This window comes from Vipera berus (assembly GCF_964194415.1).
Source record: "Vipera berus genome assembly, chromosome: 1".
NCBI lineage: Eukaryota > Metazoa > Chordata > Lepidosauria > Squamata > Viperidae > Vipera > Vipera berus.
In genome coordinates this window covers 110,947,231-110,961,217 of record NC_138202.1, presented here as the reverse complement: position 1 = coordinate 110,961,217, position 13,987 = coordinate 110,947,231, and the positions used below count along the sequence as shown (strand labels likewise).

Below are 13,987 nucleotides of genomic sequence, written 5' to 3'. Positions count from 1 at the left end.
AAGTTATATATGCTATTTACAATCTCCCAAATGTAAACTTTGGGTGATAAAACACTAATTATTCAGACTGGTTCTTCAGAAACATTAGGATTTCCGGAAGTTTCCCAAAGCTCACTATTATCCAATTGCATTGGACTTCAAAATCTTTCACTGTAATGATGGTGCAGACTCCAATTAGAGAATTGGAAGACAACACAGTCTAGAAAACCAAGTTCTCTGGCACAAAAGACCAGGACCACATGTGAAGGTCCAGTGAAACTGATTTATTGCTATCTTACCCTTGGGAAATCTTTCCAACCCAATTCCTGTGCTAATACACCAAGACTCTGGCAATTTCCACCACCCTTTCATCTCCCTTTTTACTAACACACCCACCTATCACATATAATTATTTAAAAGATATGACTGTAAGCTATTAAAGAGCTAATCTATGAAAAGCAATGTAGCATACAAAAATACGGTGCGTTGCACTTCAGTGAACAACTTGAAGCACTACAAAAATGTCTGCTAGGCTACTTTGATTGCAGCTGATCAAGAAACAACAAATACCGTAGTTTTCCTATTTGAACTCAAGCCTTATAGATAGTGGCAGCGTTTGAATTTTGATATATTCTCCATGCTGTTCTAAGCGGCTTTTAATCCTGCAGACAGCAAAGAGGTTCACTTCTTCTTTTGGTTAAAAAAAGGAGAAAGGCCTCATATTGAGCCAACGTTTACTGTTACCAAGGTTTCCTCTTCTAAGTATTTTTTTTTTCTTTTAGAACAGGAAAGAGCTGAAATCATGTCATATAAAAACACGTGACAGGAAGATAAAACTGGAAAAAATACCTGGCAATTGTGCCTAAGTTTTTCCCCAGAATACATGTGTACCAACATGTGCTTCTCCTAAAGCATTTCATTAGTGATAATTACTGAAGAACTTGACAAAATCAATAATATATTAAGGGGTAAAAGAGATGGGGCAAGCATGCAGTGGATCCATCGGTATTTGTTGGGTAATGCCTTAATGCTAAGGATGCTTTTTCATAGGATAGTCTGTCCCATCTTTTAGATCTGCTAAGACTGCAGGTCCTAGAATTCTCTAGCTAACTGTTCTCTGAGTTGTAGACCTAATGCATATCAAAAGCTTCAGAACCAGTATTTTGTTGATTTTTATCCTGCCTTTATTACTTTTATAAGTAACTGAAGACTCTTCTTTTTCTCCCAACTTTATAAGTTGGGTTGGGCTGAGAAGGAGTGACTGGTTCCAAGTCACCTACATGGGAGGGTGGAAGATATTAGATAATATAATATATATTTAAAGACCTTTGCAAAAGGATTTCTAAGATGTCTTAGGAGAGATGGAACAGACAGATTTAACTGAGGTTTCCTTTACAATTTCAAAGTAGAAGCCAGCTGTCCAATAGTAGCTCATGAATTTATTTTGGATACCAGTACTAGAGCTCTCAGACAAATCCTTTTATATCAAACTTTCCTCTTTGCCCCAAATGTTGATTTTAAGAACCCAATTCAAGAGAGGGGAGAAAAACTCTTTATCACATTTAGAAAAGTATACATTAACACGGGTTATCTGAAGCAATAAAGCAAATTCAGATCTACTCTCTGCCCAACTCTGATATATAAAAGATATTACAAAACTCTGACCTTGTTAGGAAAAACAGATAAACAAGACCCATTTCTGTAACAATATTTTTATGTGTATTCCCAGTTCAGCGAAGATTGAATATTTTTTGCCTCAAAGCTGTTTTATTTATAAAACTCCTATACTTTTGATTTTAATTGAATTGACATACTGATTTTCAAAATACAATACATTAAAGCATGAACACTAACAAACACTAACTTCCATTATGAAATAGAACAGAACAGAATAGAGCTGGAAGGGACCTTGGAGGTCGTCTAGTCCAGCCCCCTGCTCAGGCAGGAGAACCTATACCATTTCAGGCAAGTGACTGTCTAGTTTCTTCTTAAAAACCTCCAGTGATGGGGTGCCCACGATTTCTGAAGGCAAGCTGTTCCACAGGTTAACTGTCCTCACTGTTAGGAAGTTTCTCCTTAATTCCAGGTTGCTTCTCTCTTTGGTCAGTTTCCAACCATTGTTTCTTGTCCTGCCCTCTGCTGCTTTGGAAAATAGTTTGACCCCCTCTTTGTGGCAGCCCCTCAAATACTGGAATACTGCTATCATGTTGCCCCTGTTTCGTTTCTTTAGACTAGCCAAACCCAAGTCCTGCAGCCATTCTTCATATGTTTTAGTCTCCAGGCCTTTGATCATTTTAGTTGCTCTTTTCTGAACTTTTTCACATCTTTTTTGTAGTATGGTGACCAAAATTGGTTGCAGTATTCCAGGTGTGGTCTTACTAGGGTTTGATAAAGCAGTACTAATACTTCACGTGATCTTGATCCTATGCCTCTGTTTATACAATCCAGGATTGTATTAGCTTTTTTGGCTGCTGCTGCACACTGCTGGCTCATAAGCCAAGTGATTGTCCACCAGGACTTCAAGGTCCCTCTCACAGTTGCTGTTTTTGAGCCAGGTCTCACCTAATCTGTACTTTGGGGTGTTGGCTATTCCTGCCAGTTTAGTGTCATCTGCATATTTGATAAGCTCCCCTTCTATTCTCTCATCTAAGTCATTAATGAAGATATTGAAGAGTACTGGGGCTAAGATGGAGCCTTGTGGTACCCTACTGCTTTTCTTCCTGTGGATGTAGTACCATCGAGCACTACTTGCTGAGCACAGTTTGACACCCAGCTACAGATCCATCTGATGGTGGTGTTGTCTATCCCACCTTTTTCTGGCTTACTAAGCAGCAGGTTGTGGTCTACTTTGTTAAATGCCTTACTGAAGTCTAAGCATACTATGACCACAGCGTTTCACTGGTCTACTAATTTAGTTATTTTATCAAAGAATGAAATAGCATTGGTTTGGCATGATCTGTTTTTGAGAAACCTGTGAGGGCTACTGGTTATAACTTTGTTTGCTTCTAGTTGTTCGCAGATCTGTTTTTTGATTATCTTTTCCAGGATCTTCCCAGGTATTGATCTTAGACTGATTGATCTGTAGTTTCCTGGTTCTGTTTTTCCCCCCTTTCTTGAAGATGGGAACCACATCAGCCGTTTTGCAATCCTCAGGTACTTCCCCAGTGCTCCAGGAATTTTGAAAGACATGGTGCAGTGGTTCTGAGATAACATCTGCCAGCTCCCTCAGAACTCTGTTACCTATAAATGATTTTGAACAATATTTCTTCGAAGTGTATATACAGCTTCATCAGTTACCCAGCACTGAAAAGATTAACCTTGTCAATTAATTGGATTGCTCTTGCTTTATAGCAGCTATCAAAGCACAATTCAACCTGTTACATAAAAGGTGGACTATAGTAATATAATCTACGCTTATCTCTGTGCCAGAATACTTCATGTTCTTTATTGCATGTTGACGGAAACCTTGTCCTGGCCAAAAAAAACTGCTTGACTCAAGCTGAGTTCTCTTCTTGGCAAGGAGATCTTTGGAACAGCACTACTGCCACCTACCGCAAGTCAGGCTGTGTATGAGCAGCATTTTTGTCCTAAACCTGCAGAGCCCCATAATAGCTAAAAATCAGGAGCATGGTATGCCTTTTCAGACTGACACATTTTATTAAAGTTTATTTAAAAATCCTTTCTGTCCTCTGAAGTTCAGTAGGCTATAAAGGAAAATAGGCAAAGCTGCAGAGGAATCCACATACACATTCAAATATTTGCATTATTTAGAAGACTGAAGAATTTATTTCTTTGCACAGAATGATTGTGGCACAAAATGGAGACATTTTATTCTGACAGCAATTTGCAAATCACTTTACAACCTTCAGCATGCCAGCTGATACTGGCTGCCACCACCTTCTTTTCTCAGGGGTTAACAGCAATATGCACAGCTTTGGCCCATTTCATTATGGCAACTTTGACCCATTTTTATTATGCCGACTACATTATTAGGTTGCAAAAGAATAAACAAAATTCTACATATTACAAACAAAGGCAATATGCCCTATTTAATCTCTCCAAAACTGGAGCACCAAACGAAGATTTCCCTAATACAGGCAAGTCTAAAAATCATACACAAAAGAAGGAGGAGCATTTGACAACTAAAATGATTACTGGCAGGGCCACAGAAGGAATAAATAATAAGACATATTAAAATGGAAACATTTCATTTATCATGCTTAAAGGTAAACCCCTATCTCTCCAACTTCCTGAAGAATGCAGGAATAATAGCTCCTTGGCAATTCTTTCTAAGAGGGGAGACAACACTTAAGGTCTTGTTAGAACAGAGATGAAGGGCTAGGAAGTCCAAGAAAAATCCATCTGGTTGGTGCTTATTTAATTCTTACAGGTCCTTTGTAAAAATGGACAGCTTGAACATCAAGTAAAATACCACAGCTTTCCAAATGGGGAAAACTTCCTTTTATCAGCATCTGAAGAAAATATCAAACAGCTTTACTTTTTTAAAAAAAAAAAATCACAATCGTCTTAAAAAGCATTTATAGCCAAACAGTGCAGCAGTCTGAACCTCCTGACAGGACACGAGGATTAAAAAGTAGAAATACATTTATCAAAGATGTGTGTTTCTGTAAAAAGGACCATCGATTAGAACTGGTTTGATGACTTACAGAAACAACAATCAAGCTACTTCCAGTTTCTAGGATAGTTTTAAGACAGCCAGTTGTTTGTTGTTTTTTTAAAAAAAAACCAATAAAAATTGTTCACTTTATATGAGGACTGATCCCAAAGGGGCCGCTGAAGCTGAGAGGTTCAGGGACGAAAAAAGGATGACAAGAAACAAAAAGCAGACGCTGAAGGGTAAGAAAGGAAAGGATGGAAATATGACAGCTGCTTTCTCATTTCTGAGCGGTGACACAAAAGGATTAGAAAGCTACTTTCAACATCAAGATCAACTTTCAACACATATTTTTTCCCTGTTAAGTCTGTTGTAATATTATTTTTAAAAAAACGAACAATTCTAAATTTAACCTTACATTTTATAAGCAATAAAACTCTAGCTACAACTCTAGTCAGCCTAGCTAAAAGTGGATAAAGTGACTCAAAAGCAGAAACGTTTGGAGAAAAATCTAAAAAAAACCCAAAGCCCTAAACTTGTCCTAGTAATCTGATGACTGACTACAACCATGATTGTGTATTAGCTATCCAAGATGAATGGTTGTGGAACTACCTGGGATAATCTGCCCTGGATCTGATACATTATCTTGGTTGACATGATTTGTTTAGCCACGGCCTATTGAGTAAACGAAAAGGGCGGGATATAAATGGGATTAAAAATAATAATAATAATACTAAGCCGTAAATTGCAATTTACAAATAACAATGGTTAAGTATTATACTTCATGCTAGGTCACAAATAAAAATGTGACAATATATTATGTGTAGCCAGAGATACAGTAATTTACAACATCTGGTCCTAGCGTTCATCAGAGGATGTTGTGCAGTCTATTTATGGTCAACTAGGCTTTTATTTTGATTTATTTATGTACTTATTTTAAAAGGAAAATTTTAGAAGGACCAAAGTGGGGCTGAGAAGCATCTCTTGTGATTTAATATTCTTCAGTGATCCTCCTTTTTTCCTGCAAGTACCTGACAAAAAATAGGTTAGGTGCAAAATAAAATGTGGAGGAATGATTCAGTTTTATGGGTTCCAAAATCCAGCTTCTCTTAGTACAGATGATAACATCCTAAAGGATAAAACAAATTATGGAAGACCACTGTGTTAAATCACAACAGCACAGCCCCTAGTTCATGACTGCTGCGAGATAACTTAAAACATGAAATTCCCTATCGCATATCAGTAAAAAACAGCTATCTACCTAGGAGAGGAAGGAGCCAAAGTTTTAGTGCAGTGTATTTTCTTAACCCCCCAAAATAAGAGGTCCTGCAGGGTCCAAGTGCTGAAGTAAGGCCAAGGATCGCATCAAAGAACAATTGAAAAATGTGCAGTTTGCTTCTAAAATGTGCCTATCCTTAAGAGAGCCCAGTTGACTTACTTTCAAAACTCAAGTTCTACCCACAAGGAACAGACAAACAAAAAAGTCTTAGGCTCCATAGGAAGTATTGTGCACTGGTCTGCCTCATGTATTTCAAGGTCATTTTTGCCCTAAAAAAGTAGAATTTTAGTAAAATGTAGTTGGGAATCTAACTTATCCTAGGTGAACTTGCAAGTAGTTGCTTACAAGGATCTAGTAAAAGCCACTGGTGGCACATAAGCATGGGTAATTGGCAGCAAAACACTAAAGAGAAGAATTGGACAGTACCAATAATCTTGAAGAAGAAATAGCCTGGATTTGATTAATCCTATTTTGTTGACTAATCCATAATTGTCTAGCAATTATCCGGTAGCAATAGCAGAATCTTCTGTACTACTTTCCCGATCCAGGCCTACCCTCTGGATGGACTCGGTATATTTTTGCCTTCCCAATCCAATGATGGTGGTGATCTCATCTGCTATGTCTTGGCGGCCACTATCTTGCATGGCCTTAATCAGCTTGTCTATGCAGTCAGGCTTCTTTTCATTTTGCTGAGCCCAGGAGAAGAGCATATCTAGAATCTGAGTATGGAGATCTTCTCTAGGGAGAAAATAAAACAACAGTGAAAAAATAGGTTTGTATCATGTATAACTGTTATATGAAAGTCTCATTTGCTTTAAGTATCAAAATCAATATCAATACCTTTCAGTGTGAGCCTATCAATGTGCATGATAAGGCATAATTTTTTATTTATTTTTATTTATTTATTAAATATACATGCTGCCCGTCTCACTATCAAGAGACTCTGGGTAGAATAAAATGGCCACCTGTCAAAAAGCAGTAATCAGTAGCTCATTCATTTCAGCAGCAACCCAGTTTAATGTCTTCTGAATAGGAAAAACATCTTTATGACCTGAGGGCAAAGGTAGTAGAGTAACCCAAACTTATGCTAGGTATATCCTAGGGGTAAGGAAGTTACAATACTTGTGCTCATGGAAAACATGTAAACCCCACAGGTTGTACTTGCATGAAATATTAACCTGCAAGGATTAGTTAACGACTGCATGCGTGCCCCCCCCCGCTAGCCACTTAAGTCAAAATGCTGATCAGCAACACTGCGAAAGTGTCCTGGTCCCTCTGAAGGAAGGATGGACTGGAAAATCTAGTCAGCGATAGCAGGGATCACCTGCTGAGCATCTTGTAGATGCACGTGCTCCAAGTTTATGTATTTATGTATTTATTTATTTAATTAAATTTTTATACCGCCCTATTCCCGAAGGACTCAGGGCGGTTTACAGGGCAGCATAAAATACAATATAAAAATAGTATAAATTAAAATAGATTAAATTACTTAAGCCCAACAATTAAAACAATATTAAAAGCTAAAACCCCTTCAGTCCAGGCCTGATAGATCAAAAAACCAGGTTTTCAGATCCTGGCGAAATGAACGCAGATCGGGGGCGGTCCGAAGTTCCACCAGTAAATCATTCCAAAGGGCAGGCGCGCCCACAGAGAATGCCCTCCCCCTGGGGATCACCCGCCGGCACTCCTTAACCGTCGGCACCCTGAGAAGGTCCTCCCTGTGGGAGCGCACAGGACGATGGGAAGCTGATGCCGGCAGCAGGTGTTCCCTTAGATAATCCAGACCCAAGCCATTTAGAGCTTTATAGGTCATTACCAGCACCTTGAATCTCACCCGGAGGGCAACCGGAAGCCAATGCAGCTCATGGAGAAGAGGTGTTACACGGGAGTATCGGGAAACTCCCATAACAACTCGCGCGGCTGCATTCTGCACCAGTTGAAGCCTCCGCGTGGTCCTCAAGGGCAGCCCCATGTAGAGAGCGTTGCAGTAGTCTAGCCGGGAGGTCACGAGTGCATGGGTGACTGTGCGTAGGGCATCTCGGTCCAGATAGGGCCGCAACTGGCACACCAGACGAAGGAAGAAAACATCTGAGATGGCAGAGGTAATATTATCTAGGCGGGTTTTGAACTTATGAATCCCAAGGAAGTGGATAGTACTCTGTGATCTTATCTCCATTACCTCTGGATTAGGTCCTTGCCCCGCCAAGGAGAGAACTAGGAGTTGGACTCAAGCTATAGTCCATGTTTCTTTAAGGGAAGGGAAGATGCCAGAAGTTCCACTCATTAAGAGGCCAAAACTAGATCCAACAAAATTAGACAAGTATTGTACTATAACTAAGTTTTCTTTCTAGATATAAGGTACTGAGAAAATTGAGAGGCTGCAGAGGGCTATGGAGAATATGGATTATCACAACTTTAACCATCTGGGTTCAGACTGGGTATAGACAGAAACTTATTGCTATCACAGATGACTGGTGGTGGGGTTGAACAGAGGTGGCATGACTATTACTATATATATTCCTAGATTTTCAATAGTCTTCAATGCAGTTGACCACAGTATCTTTCTAGATGGGTGAGATTTGGAGGCATGATGTTACGATGCTTCTGAAGTCAGGTGGTTATGGTAAAGAAGCTGGTTAGCCTTCAAAAAAAACTTCATTATGGACTATCTCCCTTTCTCCTATCCTGTGCAATATTTACCTGAAACTGCTGACCGAAGTCATTTACTGTTTTGAGATGAAATATCGGAGTGAGCGCCTGTTACTCGTCCCAGCTTCTGCCAACCTAGCAGTTCGAAAGCACGTAAAAATGCAAGTAGAAAAATAGGGACCACTCCGGTGGGAAGGTAACAGCGTTCCGTGCGCCTTTGGCGTCTAGTCATGCCGGCCACATGACCACGGAGACGTCCTCAGACAAGCGCTGGCTCTTCGGCTTTGAAACGGAGATGAGCACCGGCCCCTAGTCGGAAACGACTAGCATGCATGTGCGGGGGAACCTTTACCTTTACCTTATCATCAATATGCAGATGATATTCAGTTACACCTTTCTATCCAAAGCCTAACATGCAGTGGATATCATAACCCAGCATGTGAAGGCTGTTGGAGTTTGGGTGGGGGAAAACAGGTTTTGACTCGACCCAAACAAGACAAGAGTTGCTGTTGATTCAGAGACTGACTGATTCCAGGTCTGTGCATTCTCTGGCTTTTGATCATCTTCCTGAGAAACAGGTTTGGGAAAGGTAAGACAATGACCAGCAGCAAGGTAGATAATAGCCACAAATGAACAGCAGCTCAGTTGTAATAGCCACAAGTGCACCATTGGAAAGGTCCGGCTTAGTGATAGCTCACCAAGGAGAAAATTTATTTACCCAGTTGCTAAGAGTTAAGAACAACTTAATGGCATGTAATCAATAAAAAAATCAAAATAAGGATTTTTTCCCCCTGTAATGGTTAACACCCTAACTGTCTTGCTCCTTGCCCTGTGTTCCTGCAGAGACATTTCATCTCAGTGGTGGGCCCGCCTGAAGCAGTTCTCTTTAGATGGAGTAGATTACCTCATGAAGGATGGATGACCCAACCTTCAGGGTATCTCAAAAGCAGATTAAGATGGCTCTTCCGAAGAGCCTTTGAGGATTAACTATGCGTAACAGTATGATTTTCTATAATTATAGCCTTCAATTTGCTGTTTTAATTAACGTTTATTTTGATTCTGATTTCTCAATGTAAGTTCTGTCAGACAAACATCATACATAATAAACAGGCTGAATAGATTTCCTGAATTGTATGACAATTCCAAGGCAAAAAGAAAAAAAAACTTTATATCATCTAAGACACAAATGAGGATATAGGCAGCTGGATTATTGATGCTCCAGGTCATGTTTCCTGAATTAATTTCAATTTTTTTCATCTCACCTTTTGTTATACTGTATCCGCTCCAGCTGCTGATAGGACAATCCCAGGTTTAAACCAATCATTCTCCATTCAGCTCCTATGCGTCCAGCAATGCCAAGGAGGTTGGACTGAGTCAAGTAGCCAGTTTCAGCATTCCCCAAATTCAAAGGAGGAAGAGAGAAGCCATCTGGAGTTGTGGGCTGCTTGTTTACCTGAGTTTTCAGTTTCTGGTAGAACAGAAGATAACATGTTGTCACATATTAACGTATTATCCTGTTATTCAGGACACATTATAAAATTTGATTGTGACTGTCCACCTTGGATCCTGAATCAGAGAGCACTGTCTCTTTGGATAATTGATTCTCAGGTTGAACTGACCTTAGCATGAAGTGCTCAACTAAATTTCAACTACCCTCATCATTTAAATTCAGCTGATTTAGCTCTATAGAGGTGGATACTGCACTGTCATGGATATTTATTTAGAATTAATTTCAGGGAAAGGTATAAAATATTAAAATCGAACCATCTTCAATGTACAATTCACCATCAAGTCCTGGAAAACAACAACCATAACTGGTTTGGTGTGTTCTGGCAATTTGTTTAACTACTACAGGGAAAAGGTGGGAGGAGATTTGAAATACAGGCAAGCAAGCAAGCAAGCTTACTTGGGTTGAGTTGAGCTACACGCAACGGGTCACCCTCTACTATTCGTAGCTCTTCAAAAAGCCGTCTTCGTGTTTCCCGGGTGGGATTTCCCACGCGCTAACAGCCTATCCATATTAGCAGCTTCCAGTGCCGTAATAAGCAGGGCCAGCACACGACACCGTTTCTGGAGAAAACAGGTTGAGGACTCTGCGCTTAAAGTGGCCAATCTCGTAGGCGCGTCATTTTGCAGAGCAGTAGAATTTAGTGGTGCATATGCAACAGGATTGCCTTGCGATCCCTCTTTAATCTGGTTTGCTCGATTGTGGCTTCGTATGGTACAGCCAGAGACTGTAGTAACATGGTTTAAACTAATCTCATAACACTATTGAGTTCACTGGGGGGGGGCAGATTTGTGAATTGAAGGTAATGCTTTTGAGGGAGGTAACATTGAAATATTACTTAGAGTTGTGCCGGTATAACAAATCCAAATTCTGTGGAATTTGCATAAGGGAATTGGAACTACTACGGATTTAGAGAAAGACATCCTTTCCCCACTTGAAAAAGACTACAAGTTCTGTTGGACTTCCAACATCTATCTTCTTGATCACCAATGTTGCTGACTGGGACAACATTTATCCAATCTTGTTTTTGCTTCTGATTTTAAAATTAGAAAAAAATAACAACTTTTGCTATTAGTAATTTAGCTTTTGTGCCAATGTAGTCTGTTCTTTGTTCAGAGGTAGGTACCTTTTTAAAGTAGAAAGGAGGAAGTTTTCTACCCACTATTATTAACTATTTCTTCAAAAAGAGAACGAGAAACAGTACATATCTTCAGTTAAAATATAGTCCTCTGGTCTACCATAAATGAATTATATAAAAAGTAAACATTAAAATGATATTTAACTTCGTAAACAAAAAGTAGAGATTATATTAAAAGAAGAGTCAGTTCACCGTGAGTTTTGGTAAATATCTATGAACTTATACACACGAGGTGGTGTAGATGCCATCTTATTAAGGTTCTACCTGCCTCAGCCAGAAAGAGACTTGATGGGTTATAAACTCTCCTGGTCAGAAGTTATCTGAAATCTGCTGAAGGGTCAATCATCATTCAAGGTAAAAAATATACTTAAAAGTTTTGCTTATCAGTTAATGGTTAACAGAGGTTGATTTATTTTGACTTACGGAAAGCATCAAAATGTGAACTGGAGGTATGATATGGTAAAAAAGACTGATGTTATAGTAAGAAGGTAACAGTGAACTTTGAATTAGGAATGGGCAATAAAAGGTTACGTATTAATAAAGGCATTAATTTGGAATATTTATATAAAAGGTAGGCATCTTCTTGCTTACATCTAATCTCTTAGGAATTTTATGATCAATGAAATGGCCTGGAATGTGAATTTATGCTAAATATATAGTATAATTAAGCAATTATATAACACAGTTGTTATCAAAATATGAATGTGTTGGTTTATAAATTAGAATGTATCCTTACGATCAGAAGTGCATATTTGTGAGCTAAAACATCTTAATATTTGAACGTTAGAAAAGTTCTTTATAAAAACAAGCTATTTTAGAGAAACTCTATTAAACTCTGTTATATAGCGAAAACCCACATTATGCTATTATAAAGTGTCAGTTAAAGAAACCATGCTTCCCTTTTTGAACTGAATGAACCCAACAACAACTTTGGTACACGTTTATTGAAAGTATATAAAATTGTCTGTAGATAACTAATTGTCTATAGATAATAGATAATTGATTGGTAGTCAAAACGTTTTTTTTAATGGAATTATTTTCCTAAGCAAACATAGCCAACTTAAATAGTTTTTCAAAACCCTGCACACAATCCTCATCTAGTTTTTAGTCAAGCAGCATTCAAATGTTTCAAGCTCCAACCACCGACTCTTATGTACACATTATTCTTAATAGTCTCCCTTCCTAAGTATTTTATTTTCAGTTATGTAAAATATTTTATATGATTTCATACAGCTGATAACACGAACAACACCAAATGTAAGTACAAGTCGGTACAAAATAGCAAAACCTTTTCTTGTTTCACCCCAAAGGATCCCTTTAACATTCAGCAACTAAATTGTAATGTAATGGTTTTAATAGTTCTCATATGGTTTTAAGGTTATTTTATTATTTAATTCTTGATTGGGAGCCGTCTAGAATCTGGTATAAGATGGGTGGTTGTATAAGTGTTTTAAATAAAATAAAATAAATAAATAAATAAACAACTATTAAACAATCAACTAACAATTCCATATTCTCTCTGTCCACTAATGCTATATCATGATATAAAGGATATTTCATGTGAAATATTAAAGGAGTAAGTGCATAAGACAATCTGTGCTGTGTCTTAATAACAAGAGTGCTTTTGCAGAATATCAAGGATCTGCCATCAAGAAGTTGGCATTGAACGGTACATTCTTCTCAAGAGGAAAAACAGTAATGCACTGTAGATTTATCTGTCTGGGATAATGAAGGAATATAAATATAATATAAATACCCATTGCTTAACAGCAATGCACTTCCTCTCATCCTTTCAAGATATATGGAGAACTCTCTCTTTTTTCTGCTTTATTAATCTTGATCAAGCCAGCTCTGCCGCAGTATCAGACGCATTTTGGTCCAAGGTACTTGCACCCCATTAGGACGACTGCCTTTCTTACTGGCCTTGTTTCAATGCATTTGCACAGGCCAACTGGAAGCACTCCTTCAAGGACTGAATGCAGCATGAGTGCAGCAATTCTTTCCACTACAGCCTCCCCCACCCCCACCCCCAGTATATTTCTCCTCTTACTCCTAAAATCATTCTGTCTCAAAGGTTGAGAAAGGAATGGGAAAACCAGCAAAATGTGGGGTGACTGCCTTACATACACAAGGTGTGCTGCCACCACGTGGCTGTGTGGAGAAATCACAATGTGGGCAGTCAGACCCTCCTACCATATGATGTATTTCCTTTCCCCTCCCCTTTCTGGGATGGACTTCCTCCTCCCTTTTCCCTAGTGAGCCATGCTTCATTAGCAGAAAACATGGGGTCCCAATATGCAGACCCTGGGAGCATTATCATCTTCTAACCTTGGAGACACCTCGGGAATATCTTGGAAATGCTGTACAACGTCATCTGAATTGCAATAAAGGTATTTCTATATAAAAGGTGTTTCTACGAGTTCAAACTATCTGGAGAGACCTGTTAAGGTTAATTATATCTGCTTACATCAGGGGTGTCAAACTCAATTTCATTGAGGGCCGCATCAGCATTGCGGTTGCCCTCAGGGGGCCGGGTGGGTATGGCCAGGGTGGGCGTGGCCTACTGGGTGGGCGTGGCTAGAGTGCGTATGGCCTACTGGGTGGGCGTGGCCAGCTCTACATCGTTTGCATCAAGGGTGCCTATGGGGGCCTGGGCAGGAGTGGGACAGATCTGAGGGTCTCTGGCAGAAGGAGGGTCTCTGGGCCAGGGCCAAGGCAGTGGGGGCCGTTCCCTCACTGTTTCCAGGATGGCTTCGCGGGCCGCATGAAACCACTTCGCGGGCCGGATCCGGCCCCCGGGCCTTGTGTTTGACATGTCTG

At 39.4% G+C, this 13,987-nt stretch overlaps 1 protein-coding gene across 1 annotated transcript in view; it reads right to left on the bottom strand.

Annotated features, from left to right (window-relative positions):
* Positions 1 to 3,741: 3,741 nt before the first annotated feature.
* PIDD1 (p53-induced death domain protein 1) overlaps positions 3,742 to 13,987 on the bottom strand; it is a 36,385-nt gene continuing 26,139 nt past the window's right edge. Inside the window, exons 15-17 of the mRNA XM_081313170.1 lie at positions 9,785 to 9,990; positions 6,300 to 6,611; positions 3,742 to 4,451 (exon numbers count right to left, since the gene is read on the bottom strand). Of these exons, the coding sequence (XP_081169296.1) occupies positions 6,374 to 6,611; positions 9,785 to 9,990 (444 nt within the window). The 3' untranslated portion in view covers positions 3,742 to 4,451; positions 6,300 to 6,373. The remainder of the gene's footprint in view (positions 4,452 to 6,299; positions 6,612 to 9,784; positions 9,991 to 13,987) is intronic.